General features: G+C 35.7%; 1 protein-coding gene across 1 annotated transcript; it reads left to right on the top strand.

The window, feature by feature from the left end:
• The first annotated feature begins 1,968 nt into the window (after positions 1 to 1,968).
• On the top strand, positions 1,969 to 13,742 carry LOC109217401 (acyl-CoA-binding domain-containing protein 4). The gene is made up of 18 exons (XM_019381641.1): positions 1,969 to 2,378; positions 2,763 to 2,833; positions 3,631 to 3,694; positions 3,768 to 3,839; positions 4,030 to 4,224; positions 4,301 to 4,378; positions 4,662 to 4,760; positions 4,952 to 5,021; positions 5,810 to 5,871; positions 6,537 to 6,676; positions 7,072 to 7,198; positions 7,293 to 7,407; positions 8,475 to 8,563; positions 9,353 to 9,436; positions 9,599 to 9,787; positions 11,593 to 11,748; positions 12,419 to 12,478; positions 13,181 to 13,742. Exons 1-18 carry the CDS (start codon positions 2,214 to 2,216, stop codon positions 13,361 to 13,363), a joined length of 2,019 nt encoding a protein of 672 aa, XP_019237186.1. The 5' UTR covers positions 1,969 to 2,213; the 3' UTR covers positions 13,364 to 13,742.
• The last annotated feature ends 643 nt before the right edge of the window (positions 13,743 to 14,385 follow it).

Below are 14,385 nucleotides of genomic sequence, written 5' to 3'. Positions count from 1 at the left end.
GGGGGGGGGGGGGGTTATTATGAAGGGGGATATAGTTCAAGGGATTTTTGGGGACACTCGATAGTTTTGGTGGGAAACTGACAAAGATTGTATATTTTAAACGGGTTTGAGGGTATTAACTCAAGAATTAAAACTGTTCAGGAATAGATAGGTGATTTTGTTCAAAACTAGGATATTTGAGGATTATAATCTTGATATTAAAACTAGATATATAATCTCATCTTCTATACGGGATACGTGATACCAAAATATCAATATTTTGGTATAAAAATCCAATTTGACTAATACCTCAAACTAAATACGGAGTAAATTTAACACAAAAATTTATACCGGGACTTCAGATAATATTTTATACTTATCCCTAAACATTTGATTTTTGTCATTTTCTTAACGCAATTGACAAAGGCACAGGTCCATGAAGGACCGAATGGCCAACAACAAGATGAAGAACTTTGAAGCCCAAGGGAACTTCACACTAAACCCCAAAAGATTATTATGAAAGAGGAAATATATAGGGTGAAGTGCACCAATAGTCATTTTTAAGTCTGCTATTTAAAATATATTCATAATTTATAATGTATTTAAAAGATTAGTCAATTCACCTAAACTTCTGGACTAATTAGCCCCCGTTTGGCCATAGATTTTGCCAAAAATTTTCCAAAAATTATTTGGCAAAACCTGTTTGTTTAGGAAAATAAAATTTTCAAATCCAAAAACTAGCCCTACACTTGTTTTTGGCCCAAAATATTACCGTCGATATTTTTAACAATTTTAAAAATTATCCCAAAATTTTGTATTATATAAAAAAGAAAACCCACCATTTATTATGACCCAACTAATCCACCAGCTAGTTACTATCATCTTTTTTGGACTAATGGATCTTGTAATATAATTATAATATGATAAATTGTAGTAGTTAGTAATTGTGTTATTAGCAGTTAATATTAAAATATTAGGTTATATTTTAGGATATTGTATTATGTAGTTCATTATAAAAATGATAACTTTGTGCCAAATTTATCTATGTTCAAGACTATTGGTTGTGATAATGATAATGAATGACATCAATGAAGGTTCTACATATACATGATTAGAAAATTTGTTTGTTTGGTATTGTTGGGTATTTTTGATAATTTTTAGAACTTATGGGTATAAGTTACATTTTATTTTTTTTAAAAGTAAAATATGTTTTGAATTTTTTTTTCCAAACATATTTTCATCATCAAACCAAATTTCATAATTAAGTTTTTTAAAACAAATTCGGTAATCTATGGCCAAAAGCTAGTTGAGTATCCTAAATTTTTGAGCCGGTAATTTGAAAAAAAATTCAGGACTTAGTGTCCTAAAATTTTAAGCTGCTAATTTGAAATCCAAGAGTAAATATCCTGAATTTCTGAACTGCTAATTTGAAATTCAAAACTAAGTGTCCTGAATTTTTGGACTACTAATTTAAAACTAGAACATAAGATTCGAATTTCTGGTCACAATTTTCGAACTTTATGACACGATATCCTTAAGTTTGAACCTTGAGGTTTAAACTTCTGGACGTTGTGCCCTGTAATTTGAGCCAATTGGCTAATCTTTGAATACATAATAAATTATGTATTATTTTAAATAACATGCTTAAAAGTGGCTACATGGTATCATTTCCGCAAGTTATATAAAAGTCCAAAAAATAACATATTTCTAAATATATATTAAAACTAATTATAAATGGTTACAAATATTTTCTCAGTTTTGGTTCGATTTCGTCCGATACTTTTCGTTTAACATGAAACCAAATCAAATACTGTTAACAATTTTTAAAGTTCAATACTTATTAAACCAAAGTAAAATAAAAAATAAATTATTTATCTAATCAGTTTGTTTGGATTTTCGATTAGGTGCAGTTTTTTTTTTTTTTTTTTTTTCCCGATTAGGTGCAGGTTGTCTATAATAACCTCAGCCTAGCGTATCCCAAGTCCCAACCGTCAGGGAGGGAACAATTCCCAAACCAAAAAGTACGACACTGTCAAATTTCAATTCAAATCACCCCTTGAATCTTCTGATAATAAGTGATATATAAACGGTAAACCAAAAAAGGAAAAAGAAGAAAAAAGAAATTAGAACCATTACTCCAATTTCACCTTCTTCTACAGTTCATTGATCAGGATCTGAAATTGTGATCCAAAGAAAAGCACAAAAAATTCAGAGGAGTGAGAGAGAGAAGTGAAATGGCGGCGATGGCGAGGGTAAGCTCTGGCCTCGCGTATCCGGAGCGATTCTATGCAGCGGCAGCCTATGCTGGTTTTGATGGATCTCCCGATTCCTCTACTAAAGGTGTCAGCTCCAAGTTCTCCAACGACGGTGCTCTTCTACTTTATGCCCTCTATCAACAGGTCCTTCACATTTTCTGTCGGTTTCATTTACCTCTTCTGTTCTACACGGAATTTCATTTGTGTACTTTGAGTTCTTTCAATGGCTTGATCTAGTGCTGCAATATGTGAATTACAGTGTCTTAGCTTTATTGTTAACTTTATGAAGCGTTTAATTGTGATAATTTAATTGGAAAGCCTGTTTTGCAAACTGTTTTGGTTCAAATTCTCGTAGATCTAGAGTTCATGTCGGAATCACATCGAATTATATGCATTGACTATAAATTGAAGGCGTGTTGCATGTGATTTTTCGTTGTGTTGTTTATACATTGTATACTTATTCGTAGATTTGTGAAAGCTCTGGTTCTCTGTGTAAGGTTTTTTGTTTTTATTTTCTACTTGGTTCAGGCAACTGTAGGACCTTGTAAGATTCCTAAGCCTAGAAGTTGGAGTCCAGTAGAACAAGGCAAATGGACGAGGTTTGTTTCAATCAACTCTATGATTGGCATATTACCTGAACTTGATCTTGTTATCTAGGTTGTTTACTTGTTACCTTTTTCTTTACTTGTTAATGCACACACAGATTCTTGTGGTTCTTCATGTCTTTGTAAAACCTGTAGTTTAATGTTCTAATTAACCCGAGAAGACGTGTATGCAAACTGACTGCTAATCAACATTATTACTATTAGCATTCATTTGGTTCACGTATTAGTTTGTTTGAATCATAATGCTGATATTATTTATGTGGTGATTAATACTGAATAATTTGTTAAGCGGTGATTAATAGGGAAGGGATTATTGTTATACAAGAATTACTTACTAGGACAGCTTTGTCTTTAAATATTCGAATCTCAGCATTGTTAATACACGGATTCTTATTCCGCATTCTATCCCGCATAAAATTATTCATAGGTTCCCACATAACTTAATGTGGGTATTTTTTGATACCGCCAACCAAACGCTGCAATGAATAACGCGTCGATTATATTTCCTTATGCAAGCAACCAAATGTTGTATTATTCTATGCTGGGTTTTATATTTCTCCTGCTGCAGTAGCTAGTTAGCTGGCAGTTAATTGGAGATGTTTCCAATATGGAGTGGTAATTTTGATTGGTTGGTCTCTCATTCTCCCATTCTCTCCTCCTCTTCTTTCTATTTTACATATGGCCTTAGAGGTCTGTGCAGATTAGTTATTTCCTACCGTACTAGTACGAAGTATTCCATATACTGTAATGAGGCTTGAATATGTGTACTAAGAGGTTTCGTATTTGTGAAGCTGGAATGGTCTTGGAAACATGGCTTCCACAGAGGCAATGCGTCTTTTTGTGAAAATATTGGAGGTTTGTGTAGAGCTAATCAATTTTATCCAGTAATTTGGGAGTATGAATTAAACTCCTTAATTCGTTATGGTAGGAAGAAGATCCAGGATGGTATTCACGGGCCTCAAATTTTGTTTCAGAACCTGCAGTTCAGGTGGAAAAGAATGTGAGTGTGTATTAGTTTATATGATTCGTTGTTCTTGCTTCTTCAACTGCATCCATTTTCTCATTGTTTCCTGCTTCTCAATTTTTTTTCTTCTGATTAGTGAACTTGTTTTATTGACTGTACCCAGGAGGTAGAGAATAGGTACATAATTTTTCTTTTTATTTGATGTCCCTATTCCTCTTTGGTTCAGAATGATACAATAGCTGAGCCGGTTACCGAAAATGGAAATGTTCTTCCTGAGACAAAAACTATTCCTGCTGAAAATGGGAACCTGTCAGAACCTCAGGATAAAGATGTTGTATCAGAAGGCTTTGGTACAGTTGGTGTGTATGACCAATGGGTTGCACCTCCTATATCTGGTCCACGGCCAAAAGCTCGATACGAGGTGTCAGTTCTGCATTTTCCTCTTTTTATTTTTTAAAATTTTCATTTTCTCAAATAGTTTCAATCTACTTTTACAGCATGGAGCAGCCGTTATTGATGATAAGATGTATATATTTGGAGGGAATCACAATGGACGTTACCTTAGTGATCTCCAGGTGGGTGATTTGCATTAGACGGTCTTTGATATTTCTAGAAGATCATCAGTCATTTCTTAATTATTAGTTCATGAATGAGCAGATCTTTTATACTCTGGCTACCCTTTATTGGTGGTTGTGCTCGACAGCTAGTTTTTAGGCTTAATACAAACATCTCGTTCTTTTCTGTGATTTTGTTTACCCTTTACTTAAAAGAAAAAAGAAATCCCTGAGAAAGTTGTAACTATTCTTCTCTGGTATCTTGGTGTTCAATGTGTCTGATAAGGAGTGAGGGTCATTGCAGGCTTTGGACTTGAGAAGTTGGACATGGTCTAAAGTAGAGGTTAAAACAGCTGGCGAAGCTTCTCAAGTGCAAGTAGCTCCCTTTGCTGGCCACTCCCTGGTTAGTACAGATATTGGTTTAATACTGTGGTAGTGACACCCCTTTATGCTCTATTTGCACAAGGATGGAACTCTCATTTGAGTTTGAAATCCCTCTTAGCTCATTCAGTTGCTCTCTCTCTCTCTGTGTGGGTGCGTGCATGTATTGCTTTTTTTCTTTTTCAATTTGAGTTTTTCTGTTGTATTTTATAGATACCATGGGAAGGAAATAAGCTCATTTCAGTTGGTGGACATACAAAAGATCCTTCTGAAACTATGCAAGGTTTGTTCATATTGTTAAGCTTGATTCCATTTACTTTGAATTCGTAGAAGAGCAGTGTAAGACGGGATTTAGTAGAGTGTTGTCAAAGGCAGAATGTGCGAGAAAGCACCCTAGGTCTGCTGGGGCTTTAAGTTCAAAGCACAATTAAAGTGTGCTTTAGTAAAGAAAGGCGCAATGAAGGAAAAAGTAAAATATTATATCTGTAATGCTAGAAAAGATATAATCAGAAAAGACAATTACACGAACAAAGTAATCCAAAAAAATCTATAATTAAGTGAAATAGATGAAGTAAAAGACATCTAAGTGAAGCTCACAAACCAAATTAATTTTAGGTTAGATGAAAAAGTGCACTTTTAAGTTTCTTATTCAGTTCAAGTTACTCCCTCTGTCCCATTTTATTTGACACAATTTTCTTTTTAGTTGTCCCAAAAGAATGACAGCTTCACGTCAATTTTACCGTTCACTTTTTTATGGCACTCATCCTGATAAGGTGCAACATTCATTGTGCTCTAACATTGCTTTCACACTTGTCCTATGGAACTTGCTTCCACTTTAGAGGTATCTTCCTATCATGTAAGCTTACAGTATATCATTTAAGAGCTCACATATTTGGCTAGGAGTTGTATCATCTTGGTGTTTGTTGGTAATCTTGCTTAATGACTATCTTGATAACAAATTGCGGGTGGTAATTAGAGAAGTATTGCTGTCAACGTATAGACAAATTTTAGAATCTTTTGCACTTGAATATTTGTTTTGCTGCTTAATGCGATGTTCCATTCTTTTGCCAGTGAAGGTGTTTGATCTGCCAGCGCGTACTTGGTCAACCTTGAAGACTTATGGAAAGCCGCCGGTATATTTGTTTATGTCACGATACTGTTTCCCTTTAAGTGGCTTCAAATTTTATGGCATCCCTTCCTCTGATTTTTTATAACTTCTTTCAGATGTTACCCATCTAAAATTCTGTTTTCTTCAGTACATTCAATTCTTAGATTTGAACTCCTTCAGGGTTTTTCCTCTTGCAATTTTCTTTTCTTGTGTCATTTTTTCATATTTTCCACAGCATGAAACTTAATAGTATGTGTGGTTCTATTTGGTGGTTGTGTGTGTGTGTGGGGGTGGTGGGGGGGGGGGTAGAGTTAAGGAGAGAGAACTTAACTACTTTACTTTTCAGATGAAAATTGAAGTATTGATGATTTGGTTCACTGTTGGTGTGGTTGGAAAGGAAGTACACGCTTCCTTTTGTTTGGAAGTATGGGAGAACTTAGGGACACACCTCCACTTCTACTCCCATTTTAGTTCACTTTTACTCCTTTTATCAAACAAGATAAATAACTCTTAGCTTCCACATTCACTTATTCCTCCCACCTCTCCCCAACTAAACATAGCGTACCTCAAATATGCCATGGATCATCTCTACTTTTATCCATTTCCAACTCAAGTATAAATGAAAGAGGTATCAAGTACCTAGTTTGTGCTTCTTGTTTGACTAAAATTAGTTCACATTTGCTCATGCAGTTATCTCGTGGAGGTCATTCAGTTACACTTGCTGGGACAAGCTTAGTCATATTTGGTGGACAAGATGCAAATCGATCTCTCTTGAACGATCTTCACATTCTAGATTTAGAAACCATGACCTGGGATGAAATGGGCACATTGTAAGATGCTTTCAGGAAATTTAAGCATCTTTGTTTTCCCTTATACTTTGTTTCTTGCCTGTTGAAGGACAAACCATTTGGTCTCCATCTGTGTTGTGTGTCTTTGTTATAAGTTTATGCGTCTCAGAAAAGAACATATTGTCAACCTAGCTTGCTTCTAATCTTCATAGATGCAATCTCCCGGTGTCATAAGTTTGATAGTTTATAATTTTTAACATGTATATAATATTTTTGAGAATATGTATATAATATTCTTAATGTCCTCTCCTTGAGTGCTTCTCTCCACTAGTGCTTAGTGGCAATATACCTTTATCAATGCGCAATATCCAAGTGGTCTTACCAATTTAAGTTACGTAAAATCCATGTTCATTTGCATTGCTCTTTTCTTTTGGCAGGGGAGTGCCTCCTTCTCCAAGGTCTGATCATGCTGCTGCAGTACATGCTGAGCGCTACCTTCTTATTTTTGGCGGAGGCTCACATGCTACTTGCTTCAATGATCTTCATGTCCTTGATTTACAAACTGTGAGACAATGCATTCAGTTTCTAGCTGTTGCAAAAATGCTCAAGTGAGATTTTTTATGTATAACTGGTAATTTTGATTTATTCTAATTTGTAGATGGAATGGTCAAGGCCTACCCAACAGGGTGAAATACCAAGTCCACGTGCTGGCCATGCTGGTGTGACAGTAGGAGAGAATTGGTTTATTACTGGTGGAGGCAACAATAAGAGCGGTATGCTTTCGTTCTCTAAGACTGTGTATGAGATCATGACAGTTTAACTTCCAAGTGCTGTTTATTTTAGGAGCTCTTTTTTCCATTTCTTCAACGAGGGCTTACAAATTTAAGTCCAAAACTGAATTATCGTTGACACGCTTACCTTCCAGGTCTTATTTAACTTTTTTGAATTGTAAAAGGTCAGCTTTAATTCTCATTCTATGCCTTGATTTAATCAATGCAAGCTTGTGAACCTAATTTGAAGGCCCTAATCTTATAAGAACGATTAGAGTAAAACAGTGTCTCTTTTGATCACTGAGTAAAACAGTAATTGGTCAATGAGTTAAGTTCCTTCTTTTCTTAGGGGGTGGAAGAGGGTGTTTGGGTAGTTTCAGATCATTTTAATATTCATGAATCCTTCTTAGCAATTAGTTTGTCTATACTGTTGCAATGTTCTTCTGATGGTGTGAATTAGCCTGCATGGGAGAATGGCATTCTGGTGGTTCAAATCCTTGTTTAATTTCCATGTTAAAATAATTTTTTCAATTTTGTTCCCCATTTTAATTCACATCTGTTTTCTTTGTGCGGTTCTTCCACTCTATAATTTCTCTTCGTGGAGGGAAAGGCAGAACTGGTTATTTGCAACCCCTTTGTGCAATGTAATGCCATGTAGGAGGAGGAAGGGATTTCTAGTTTTCAAAACATAAATGTCTCTTGTAGACTTGATTTATGGCAGAATTAGGGCATTGGTAATGCTATCAAAGGTAACAGATCAGATTCAGGACGACTTTTTTGGTTTCTCTGCTTGGTTTATATAGAAAGTAGTTTGGTCTTTGCATGACAGAGACTAGATGAACTCATTTGAATATCTGGGTGCTGATTGGTGGTGAATCTATCAAAGAAATGAGTGGTTCCGTAGTCTAACCCAGAGAAGACTATGCTATCCAGATTAGATATGCGTAGCTATTTCATGATGGTGTCATATCTGTGATCACCTTAATGTTGCTTCAAAATGGTTATTTTTTTGTGAGCCAAGCCAGCCATCATGTGTTTATGCTATTTTGGCACTCTTACACTTATTGCAGGGGTCTCCGAAACTGTTGTCCTCAACATGTCTACACTGGGTTGGTCCATTGTAACAACTGTTCAAGGGCGTGTTCCTCTTGCTAGTGAGGTATTTAATGTTCTGCATGTTGTTTTGTTTTTTAAACAACAAACAAGTTTAGTTTTCAATTAAGCATCTGGTTAGGTTACAAAGTTTTCACTTGTTCGATTATACTGATGATAAACTAGAAGCCATCTTGATTGGACCATCCTATTTCAGCTTCGTGTCTGCAATATGATATGCTGATGTGTAGCTTTTTGTCATTCAATTCTTACACCTCCTCAATGTTGGAGTAAGTTTCTGGTGTGATGTCAACACTCTGATCAAATATGTGATATATATGAACGTGATGAAGCACTGAAGTCTGACTTGCAGAAGATTATCTATCAGAATCCATGAGCACTTAGTTTGTATGATCCCCTTCACCCCTGATAAACATTCTGTAGATGGTGGGATAAGTTTGACTAAAATCCTTATTGACCATGGTGTCATGATAGCTTAATCCTCATTAATGTTAGCAGCTTACACCTAAATGGCTAAATGGCATGGTTCCATGGTACAATTGTGAAACTAAATATCCATTCGCTAAGGATGCAAACCACATTGAAACGAGGCTGAAATTTGTTTGAACTCTTGTTGAATTAGAGCAAGACTATTTCAGTGTTCTTGATTGCTCTATGGCCTCTTAACACATGGGACTGAAATGTATTTTGACATACTTGGGATCATATGAACTCACCATTAATAAATAACAGCAGGTTAGTGTTGAAGCATGTGCAAAGTGTGAGTGCATGCTTTCCTGTATATCTGAATTATATAAATCTAATTGACTTGTCATTTAAATTTTCTTGTCAACAGGGCTTGAGCTTGGTGTTATGTTCATATAATGGTGAAGATATCCTAGTTTCTTTTGGGGGATATAATGGGCGGTATAGTAATGAGGTGAGGTTGCTAATGCTTCTCTCTTTCTTCCCGTACAGATAAACCTTTTCTGTCCGCTTTTCCACTCACAGGTTGGACGGACCTTATATGGTGGCTAGTGGGTGGTTGATTTCTCTACTCTACTTAATTTTCTTTCTTTGTGGATTGCTTACTCTTTTTAAGGTCAATGTGCTGAAACCGAGCCACAAATCAACTTTGCAATCTAAGATGATGCAGACTCCTGTACCTGATAGTGTTTCAGCAGTACAAAATGCTACTAATGCCACAAGGGATTTGGAGTCAGAGACTGTAACAGGGCAAGAAGGAAATATTAGGGAAATTTCGGTGGACAACATTGAATCCGAGCCAATGGTATTATGATATATCAAATATGTTATCCTGCATATGCACGTGAATTTAGGTTGCTTTGCTTTAGGAAAAAACTTCAGTTTAGTTTTGAAATCATCTTTCTTTAGGACTAGGCTGGACTCTGAAATCCTGACAAGATATGTCCTCAGATTAGAAAATAAATGTGCATGCTAGAATCTAGTAGGTGAAAGGTAGATATTCAAGTAATGAATTCAGACAAAGTGCTCAACTCTGATTGATTGAATCCGTTCAAAGATCGATCCAACCCATCGTAACTACTCTTAATTAGAATGCAATGACTATAAATTTGATTGTAACATTGTGGATATGTAGCTAGGGCGATGAAGTCCAAGTCTAGCACACTGATGAGTTTTTTTAAGTACATATGCATGTGTCAGTCTGTTTGTCTATATGTGATTAAGCTAATTACAAAACAATCAAGACACTTGTGGCCATGAGAACTTTTGTATGTACTATCTATTAGTAGTTGCATGTCTGGGTTATTTCAGTGCTTGGTAACATAAGTTTGGTCCTCCTCGCCTATTCTTTTTCCTCTATTTGATCAATCTTAACAGTTCCAAATTTCTTTTTCTTGCATCCTGCAGAAAAGAAAATTGAAGAATATAGTTCTGCTATATTTATTTATATGCGCATGACAACTGACTGTGAGGAAAAATAAAGTGTTGCCTTTGTGGTTATTTGATATAACTTTATGATAGGGGTGTCAAATAGGCGGGTTGGGCCGATTTTGGGCTGGTCAAAATGGGCCGAGTCAATAAATGGGCGGACCCTCCCAAAAATTACTTGGGTTGAGATGGGCTGGGTCAAGATGGGCTAACATTTGGGTCATAGCCCAACCCGCCCAACTCTTACCAAGCTTTAATTAATGTGTTGTTTTCTTATGAATTGTATAATTACTAAATAAGACTTTTCTCCTTTTGTTATGGTCATGTATAACATATCAAACAAAAAAAATTATTTCTAAGATATTTTGGCAAAGTTACTTATAGATCAATTTGGGCTAAAAATCAACCAAACTTTAATTGGATTGGGTCGAGATGGGCTGAGTTCAATAAATGGGCGGGTCATTGGGCTTGGCCAAATTTGACAGCCTTACGTTATGACATACAGCTTGATAAAAATAATAGGAACCTTATGACATACAAATTCTAAGTAAATGTTGCTTTATAGTCAATGAGTATGAATTGTTTCCTTGCCCTTCCTGCTAGCACCATAGCTTTACATAAGTCATTTAAGATGCTTCTCTTTCCTTTAACTGTAGAACGTCGATTGGACGACCTTGATTTTGCCTTCAAAGTCCGCTTAAAAAGTATCATGCTAATTTTTTTCCGGTAAATGCCTTTAAATAGATATGATATTCAAAATTTCAGTGGAATAGCCTAATAAGTTCTTTATCACAAACTGCATGTCACTATGTATGGGCTACTTGAGAAACAAAAAATGTTGATATTTAATCCTATTTATTTTTCCCTATGGTATATGTGAAATATTAAGATCTGTTATTCATAATGTGTCAAACACAACACATCATGCTTGAACTTCTACTCCGAGTTGTCGCCAAGCTATTCTTAGCCCGGCTCTCCTTTACTTAATTCTGTCATGTTGATATGACAGTTTCAACTTCTCTTATTTGTTGCAACTGACAATCCGCTACATTGACATGTTCCTTTGTGAATTTCCCTAGTCACAATACTTGTTCTCTATAGTCATACACTTCTTCCATTATGATTTTGTTTGTTTTTTCCTTGTCTTTCCCCTGGGATTTGATCTCACGTCTCATCATGCAGGTGAGCAAAGTTGAAGAAACTAGTGAACGGCTTTTAGCTGCCCTCAAAGCTGAGAAGGAAGAATTAGAGTCATCTCTCAGCAAAGAGAAGTTGCAGACGCTTCAGCTGAAGCAAGACTTGACTGATGCTGAGGCTCGCAACACAGACCTTTATAAGGTAACCACTCCTTCTGATTGATAGCTATATTTTAGAAGTATAAGCAAAAGCTTATCTTCAGTTTTTGCTTCTGTTTATTTGATGGGTTCATGGCTTAACATTGTTCGTCTTGGTTTAGTTCTAACTACTAATCGATATTAGTTTCTTTCTACTATAGATGGATAGAGTTTTATTTGTATCTTTTGGGCTTCAATGATGCTTTGCGAGTTAAGAGGTTACTCTGTCATTTATGGTTCCCTTTTGCTTAACAAATGAGGTTTTCTGGAACTCATGATTTTCAAATATTCTTCCGAAGCACCCATTTATATTTCACCTGGCTGTCTTCTATTCCTCATTGCAGTCCCTTGTGTATTAAATGCAATCTCTAATATCCAACTTTTTCCCTGAGCGAGAGATTGTATTCTCCAATCTTTTAGTCTGTCTCTTGGTAATAATAAAAGCAATTTTGACTAATGTGCAGAAGAAGTGATGTCAAGCAAAACTTTTGGCGAGCGAAAAAGATATCATTTGGCATTATGCATGTGTTTATTCCACCTTTTATTATTTGTTTTCATGTGCGATATTTCTTTCTCCTTCATGTAGAGGTTCTTAATTTGCTTTCCAACAATAGGGACATCACTGGGCAGGATCCAACAGTAACCTTTCAGTTTTATTCTCATAATTTATGTAGGAGCTTCAGTCTGTACGTGGTCAACTTGCTGCTGACCAATCAAGATGTTTCAAACTAGAGGTATGGAATAGTTAAATTACTAATAACATGTAAGGATTTTTGTGTATCTTTTTTTGTTCTTTTTAAATTTCTTTTCTGGTGGGTGGGAGAAGTGGAATGATTTGATCTGGAAATATAAGTGTTGTCCTGAGGTTAATGATTGCATAATTTGACTGGAAACATCTAATTTTATCAGTTTAGAAGTCTTGCAGTTGGCCTTTTTCATTTGTAGTATTTTTTGAATTTCCCCCCCTAAACTTCTGCCATCTTATAGAGATGTTGTGAAATGACCTTTTAAGTATTTCGTTATGTAGTCTCAAGTGATTGTTACCTTACTTCGGCATGTTGACGCAGCATTTGGCTACCCCTTCTGATTCAGTATTTGCATTCCATTTTGGCAGTAATACTGATGAGAGATGTTAATAGCTCCCCATGTACCCAACTCTCACATATACTGGAGAATACAATGGCTGCGAAATATTAGAAACTTGTATCATATTATAACTAAAATATGGAGATTCACCATACATTCTTCGCATGCATCTGCACTTTTACACACACACACACGATACATGCATATTTCAGAGTTAGAACCTTGGAGTAAGACAGTAGTAACTGAGCATGTCAAGAGCTAAGTTAAGTCATATTTTCTTGAAAACAAGGATTGTGGTTTATCTTTCTTAACTAAGGTGGAAAGGAACTGAGTGCAAGCTAATTCAACAGGTTGATGTTGCGGAGCTTAAACAAAAGCTACAGACTCTGGAAAGCTTAAAGAAAGAACTTGAGCTACTCCAGCGACAAAAAGCAGCTTCAGAGCAAGCCTTGAATGAGAAGCGAAGGCAGAGCTCTGGTGGGGTATGGGGATGGATTGCTGGAACTCCTCCTGATCAACAAGATGATGCTTGATGCAATAACTTTGATGATGGCAAACCAGATTTTTATCTTACTTTATCTCCCAAAAAAAGGATTTTTATTGATAAATTTTTTTATTGACATACTTTTTTTTTGTTAGCTGTTCTTTTCATTGATAGAATAATATAAGAGTCGAAATTCTTTTAGGGTGGAGGGATAGTGTCTTTGTATCAGGGCAGGCGGGATTTTTGTTGTATACTTATGAGTGGCTGTTAGTGATACTTATTTTTTGGTCGAATTTTTATTAGAACTTCCATTTTCAGAGAGATTGATGGGTGACAAAGAAGAGAACAACTTGTTATTTATGGATTTTGTAATGTATTTCGTCTCCACTGTAGTGTCCTGGAAAAGAGTGCAAGTGCAATTATTCAAAGAGTAAAGTGTAATCCTTTTATACCCTATGGTTATATTCGATCGTGTCTTATAGCCTGTTTGGCCAAGCTGTTTTTTTAGGCCAAAAGCGCTTTTTTTGGCCAAAATCACTTTTGGCCAAAACTTGAGATGTTTGATCAAGCTTTTGGAAGGAAAAAAAAAGTGCTTTTGAGGAGAAGCAGAAGCAGTTTTGGAGAAGCAGAAAAAAGTAGCTTCTTTCCAAAAGCACTTTTCTGAGAAGCACTTTTGAGAAAAATCACTTAGTAAGACAGTTTCTAAAAGNGCTTGGCCAAACACTAATTACTGTTCAAAAGTGCTTTTCAAATTAATTAGCCAAACACAAACTGCTTCTCACCAAAAACACTTTTTAAAAAAGTACTTTTGAGAAAAGCACTTCTCAAAATAAGCTGATTTTATAGCTTGTTTGGCCAAGCTTTTTTTGGGGCCAAAAGTGCTTATGGCCAAAAATTGAGGTGTTTGGCCAAGCTTTTGGAAGGAAAAAAAGTGCTTTTGAGGAGAAGCACAAGCAGTTTTGAAGAAGCAGAAAAAAGTAGCTTCTCTCCAAAAGTACTTTTCTGAGAAGCACTTTTGAGAAAAATGCACTTAGAAGCAGTTTTCAAAAGCTTGGTCAAACACTAATTACT

This window comes from Nicotiana attenuata, unplaced genomic scaffold, assembly GCF_001879085.1.
Source record: "Nicotiana attenuata strain UT unplaced genomic scaffold, NIATTr2, whole genome shotgun sequence".
In the NCBI taxonomy this organism is placed as follows: domain Eukaryota; kingdom Viridiplantae; phylum Streptophyta; class Magnoliopsida; order Solanales; family Solanaceae; genus Nicotiana; species Nicotiana attenuata.
Note: the sequence above shows the minus strand (reverse complement) of the source record. Positions and strands in the feature narration are given on the sequence as shown.